At 40.1% G+C, this 6,061-nt stretch overlaps 2 protein-coding genes across 2 annotated transcripts; one reads left to right on the top strand and one right to left on the bottom strand.

The window, feature by feature from the left end:
• Nucleotides 1-2,038: 2,038 nt before the first annotated feature.
• Nucleotides 2,039-5,043, top strand: LOC108139114. The gene is made up of 3 exons (XM_017261726.1): nucleotides 2,039-3,750; nucleotides 3,979-4,501; nucleotides 4,558-5,043. The coding sequence occupies exons 1-3, from the start codon at nucleotides 2,039-2,041 to the stop codon at nucleotides 5,041-5,043; spliced, it is 2,721 nt and encodes a 906-aa protein (XP_017117215.1).
• A 119-nt stretch (nucleotides 5,044-5,162) lies between these two features.
• On the bottom strand, nucleotides 5,163-5,832 carry LOC108139113 (C-type lectin 37Db-like). The gene has a single exon (XM_017261725.2). The coding sequence runs from the start codon at nucleotides 5,824-5,826 to the stop codon at nucleotides 5,212-5,214; it is 615 nt and encodes a 204-aa protein (XP_017117214.2). The 5' UTR covers nucleotides 5,827-5,832; the 3' UTR covers nucleotides 5,163-5,211.
• Between the last annotated feature and the right edge of the window lie 229 nt (nucleotides 5,833-6,061).

Genomic DNA, 6,061 nt, shown 5'->3' with positions numbered 1-6,061 from the left:
TTGATTTTTTAAGAAAAAATCTTTATAAATATATAGTGTTAGGAAATTCTTGGCGAGCTATATATGCATGTTTGATTTAGATATTTTTTGTCGGTGCATTTATGACTGCTTCTATTCTCTTGACGAAGGTCAGCACCATGTCAAAAGTGCTGCAACTGACTCCAATTTTGACGCCTGTGGCCAATGCGAAGCATGGCAACTGAACTGATCCGATGTAGTACATAATGGGGACGGCGGAGTCGAGGTGAGCTGGACATGCATGCTGGCTTTGTTTTCAAACGTCAAGCTAATAAATTGGCCACAATGCATGCTTCTGGCATAACGAAATTTGAATACCTTTTTATAATGAGTCACTCAACATAAATTGCAGCGTAAAGATTGTGTGTTAAATTGAAATTATTTAGATCATTATACCAGAAGGAAAGTATTTTTATAAAATCGTAAAAATGTAAAGAAACAAATTCATAGTCTACGGAATTGTCACAGTTCATAAGCTAAAATCAAAGTGTTATGTTAAAAGAGTAACAAAAAATTGAAATGTACTAATTCATTAATATACAATCCATATTCAAAAGTGAAAAAACAAGTATATTTCTTTTGTGCTCTGGCAGAAATGTGTTTTTAACAAATTACCATACTGACTAGGCAAGTGATTTTTCTTTTTTGTGATCCATACATAGCCGTTTCAAATAGTTTAATTTATTATTAATTAAAGATCAGACGGGGACGCAGACGCAGACCTAACAAAAGCCGTCACCAATTTGGTTTACTCGCCCGGTAAATGAATTTCGAATATATAACATACTTAACATATTTTGTAGCTCATGACTACAGAACACAAGCTGGCTCAACTTTTACCACCAGCCTGATTGCAAAATACACATATGTAGTTCTAGCAATAGTCTTATCTTAATTAGTTCTTGAAGTTTAACGTTCCAAAACTAACAGTTCCGTCTTAGTATTGATTGTTGTTTAATTTCTGAATATGTCAGCAATAAAAATGTTGAAAAGTAATGGTCACTAACCAATACGATGTATGGGAATTAAATTTTACGATTTGCGCAATGAAATGCAATAAAAAATGCGTATGAAATATGTTGCCGACCAAGAGATAAATAAAAATGAGGGCAACTTGCTGGATTCAAAATCTAGTGCCCACCAACATTTTGCGATTGCATTGCACGGTCATGTTTTTTGTTTTTTTCTTTTCAGCACACGCGCTTTATTCAATTTGTTTTTTCTTCCACATTCGGTGTGATGTTATTTATGAGTCCAAAATGCCAGGCCTTGTCGTTCCCGCTTTAAGCGTGACTTTAGCTTTAATGTCCAACTGGGTAAGACTCTAACCGACAATGAGAAGAATGGTCTCGGTTTTGGCCAGATCTGCTCGAATTTATCTGGGATAAATGGTGATTTGAAACCAAAACTATTTTATGTATACATAGATATTCAGATAAAAATTTAAGACCATTTAAAAAAAAAACTATTAAAATTCAACATTTTTTTTATTAAGTTAAAAGCCTTAGCTTATTTTATTTTTAATGCGCAATATAGGTTATGATAATGATAATGATCAACAGAACATTAAAATAAAATAAACAAACATGAAACTATAAAAACTCGCATTAATAAACTATCAAACATGATCGAATAACTTTTAATTTGTAGTTTGTGGGTAATAACGAAGCAATAAAATAGCTAAAGTGCTAGCACTGAGTTGTTTGAATTCAAGTTGCAGGCAGAGTAGCATATTGGCTCGGAGAGATTTCAGATAAGACTTGTCGCAATTCAATTGGAGCGTCAGCGCTTATGACTGGGCCATAAAAAAACATGGCCTAAGCAAACAAACAAGCGAGTCGAAATGGGGGAAAATATTTCATGCCCAACAGTCACAGCCGAGGGGCCAAATCAGACCAGAGATTGAAAAATTAACATAATTGCAGTATAATAACAGAGTCGGTCCCTCGAGACTGGGAGTGAGTTACCCGCCCAGCAGGGGCGTGGTCGGGTGGGTGTGGCACACTCAGTCGTTTGCGGCATGTCCACACCAGAGCACCGTTTTTGGGTGGCAACCTTGCTGCTCCTCTGGAGCTTGAAGCTCGGCATCCAAGGGTTCGGAATCAATCTGATGAAGGTTCCAGCTGAGGATAAGGGACAGGAAGCTTGCATCCTTGCTCTGCTCCGGAAATATTTCGATTCCGGAGATGGACTCTCGGGCTCAGTGCTCTGCTTCAATCGAAACTATCAGTTGCCCCATATCCAAGACCAGTTACTCAGAGGAATGCAGTCTTACCGGCAGTATCCTTGGAGCGTTTTGATAACCAACTCCAGGCAGGGATCTGCGTCATCCGCAATACTGATGAATGAGAAGCCGCAGTGCTATTTCCTCATTGTCGAGAGTCTCGACGACGAAGACCTTGACGAGATATTCGAGCATTGGAAAAGCATGGTTAACTGGAATCCCCTGGCCCAATTCGTTGTTTACTTGGCCAGTTTGGAGGAAACAGAAGAGGAGATGACTGACCTAATGGTGGAAGTGCTCCTTACCTTTATGAACAAGAAGATTTTCAACGTGAACGTCATAGGCCAGAGCGCAGAAACCAATTACTTCTACGGCAAAACCGTCTTTCCCTACCATCCGGATAACAACTGCGGAAATCGTGTTATATCTGTTGAGCTACTGGATGCCTGCGATTATCCGGGCGATGAAAAGGATCTTCGGGATGAGGACTATGACGAAGGTGAAGGTGGTGAAAACCAGGAGGACAACAGTCAGGAAAATTCCGTTGATCAGGAAGATGAGGTTCCAAAAAATAGCAGAGAAAGTGGAGAAAATGGTACCGGTTACAGGGAAATCGGACAAAGTGAGGGACAAGATACTGAATATATAAATAAGAGTGAAGAAAAGTGTAAAGAAAAATGTCCCCAAAGCGAGGAAGGTAATGAGAAAAGTCAAGAACAGGAAGAAAACGTTGATGGAATTCAGTCAAATGAAAGTGGAGGCCAAAAAGAAAGCGCAGAAAGTGCTATTACAGGTCAGGAAAATTATCATCCAAATGATGACAAACCAACCAATGAGAACAGAAATAGTAATGAGAGAAATGATCAAAGTTTAAGCGAAGAAGAAATTTATGTGTCTTCGAGCCCCGATGGAAACTTGAAATATCAAACAAATTATGAGTACTCAGAAAACTCGTTTGGCGATAGCAATGAAAATGTATCTAAAACCTCACCAAAGGCAACCAACGACGATAACACTGAAAGTTCAACTGAGACTAGCAAAGGGGATAATGCAAATGGATCTTTTGAAAATGATGAGAATAAGTCCAACTCCTCAGAGCCGGAAGCCACAATCGAGGAATTCTATAGAGCCAAGTTTGAGGATAAATTCCCTCGCGATCTCAGTGGATGTCCTCTGACAGCATCATTTCGTCCTTGGGAACCATATATTTTTCGCAACAGGGAGGAGGAAGTCGTGGATGATTACTACTACGGCGTACAAACGGATGGTGACGACTACAACGACACTTCCCCCAGTTATAAGGAAACGGAGGACGAGAGCTATGGTTATCCGGAAGATGATGGTGACAATTCCATTCCCGACGCCGAAACTCATTCCGATGAAAAGGTCAAGTTGAGTGGAATTGAGTACCAAATGGTAAAAACCATCGCCGAACGTTTGCACGTAAACATTGAAATGCAAGGCGAGAACAGCAATTTGTATCACCTTTTTCAACAACTGATCGATGGGTGAGAATTCATATTGGTAAACAAAACAAACAAAAAAAGTACAAAATATTATCTTATCAGTTGCTTATTTCCAAACGCTATGGTACTTGCATTAAGTTTTTGTTTACACAATTTAAAAAATTTGTTTTTGATTATTGATTATGAAAATAGTTTATTGATAGATCCTTACAAATTTTATTCTTTAATTATAATGTTGTTTTTTAAATAATAATCAATAATATGCCGCAGGGAGATCGAGATGATTGTGGGTGGAATAGATGAGGATCCAAGCATCAGCCAGTTCGTATCCAGTTCCATCCCGTATCACCAGGACGAGCTAACTTGGTGTGTGGCGAGGGCAAAACGCAGACATGGTTTCTTCAACTTCGTGGCCACTTTCAAAGCGGACGCAGGATTTCTGCTGGGACTCTTTGTGGTTACATGCTCGCTGGTGGTTTTAGTGGCTCAACGTGTTTCTGGCTTCCGGCTGGGTAATCTCAATGGATATTTCCCCATCTGCCTCAGGGTTCTGGGAATCTTGCTCAACCAGTCCATTGCAGTTCAGAACTTTTCATTGACTTTAAGGCAACTGTTTGCGCTTTCCTTTCTAATGGGCTTCTTCTTCAGTAATACGTACCAGAGTTTTCTGATTAGCACGCTAACCACTCCCCGCAGCTCCTATCAAATACAGACTCTGCAGGATATATACATTAACCGAATGACCATCATGGGCACCTCCGAGAACGTTCGACATTTGAACAAGGATGGAGAGGTGAGTCATTCCTATTTACTGTCCTTTACTTTCAACATATATAAACCCATTTCCAGATATTCAAGTATATTCGCGAGAAGTTCAAAATGTGCTATAATTTGGTGGACTGTCTCAACAATGCTGCTGAAAATGAACACATCGCAGTCGCTGTTTCCCGGCAGCACTCTTTCTACAATCCGCGGATTCAAAGGGACCGCCTCTACTGCTTCGATCGACGGGAATCCCTTTACGTCTACCTAGTGACCATGCTGCTGCCGAAGAAGTACCATCTGCTGCACCAGATCAACCCGGTGATCCAGCACATCATCGAATCGGGGCACATGCAGAAGTGGGCCCGCGACCTTGACATGCGGCGCATGATACACGAGGAGATAACCAGAGCGCGCGAAGATCCTTTCAAGGCTCTCACTTTTGACCAATTTCGTGGAGCCATCGTTTTTTCCGGCGGACTTTTACTGGTGGCCAGCGGCGTCTTTGCCTTCGAGTGGTGCTATGTCAAATGTGTCCTTCGATCTAAAAGGAAAATAATGATCTTGAAATGAGCGCCTATAGATTATTCTGAAACATTTTTTATATGCTGAATAAAAAAGCTTAATTAGCATCACCTTTATTTCTGTCTATTTCCGGGTAATGATTAAAAAAAAAAAAAGAACAAACAGCATTATTATGGTGATAACTGCTGCAAATTTTATTTCGATTTAATCATGTTTTTAAATATTCGCCTGACAAATATAATAATATTGTTTTGTGTAGCAGTTGTTATCGTACATCTGCTCCCAATAGAGATCAACGCAGTGCTCTACATCGTTTAAATTATTTGGCTCCGTCGAAGCCCACTTCAAAAACGGAGCAATCTGGCCGGATGTGGAGGACATATACTGACCAGCAGTGGCCAGGTCGTTAATGTCCAGCCAATAGTGCTCGTTATAGTTGCGTTTGGGATGTTGTTTGATGGCGGCCAGCTCATCGTCACTCTGGATACTGGCTAGATTACCACCCATCTGCCGGCATGCATTTGCAGCAGCAAACCAATTTCGCTTGTGGTTTTCCTCAAAGTAGAAGTACCTGGATCCAATCTTTTGGAAGTTCTGCGGGACGACCTTCTTCATCGATTCCAGCTGGTTTTGTATACTCCTCAAACTCGCATTGGTGTCGTTTAAATGACTAGCTTCACAGGCCTTCAAACGCTCTTGACACGCAGCCATAAGATTCAACAACGGCATCACCGAAGAAGAGCACTGATCCTGACGTGAAACTTCTCTGCATTCCGTTAGGGTGAAACAAACCATAAATGTTGCAACCAAAATATATGTGGACCTCAGCATTTTGTATTTAAATAAACTCTGACGACTCGCAATTCTGCGAAGCCGTATTTATAAGCCGGTGATAAGAGTCATTATATATATATTTATTTGGGTCATAAGCCTGACCCAAAACGAATGTTCATATTAAAACAATTTCCAGAATTTCTATATTTACTTATAGTGTGACACACTTTGAAAGATAAGGTAATTTTATGACCATTGAAAAATACGAGTGTATACGTTAACGGACCATGAA

The sequence above is a fragment of the Drosophila elegans genome, unplaced genomic scaffold (genome assembly GCF_018152505.1).
Source record: "Drosophila elegans isolate 14027-0461.03 unplaced genomic scaffold, ASM1815250v1 contig_476, whole genome shotgun sequence".
Taxonomy (NCBI): domain Eukaryota; kingdom Metazoa; phylum Arthropoda; class Insecta; order Diptera; family Drosophilidae; genus Drosophila; species Drosophila elegans.
This window is presented reverse-complemented; position numbering and strand designations above follow the sequence as displayed.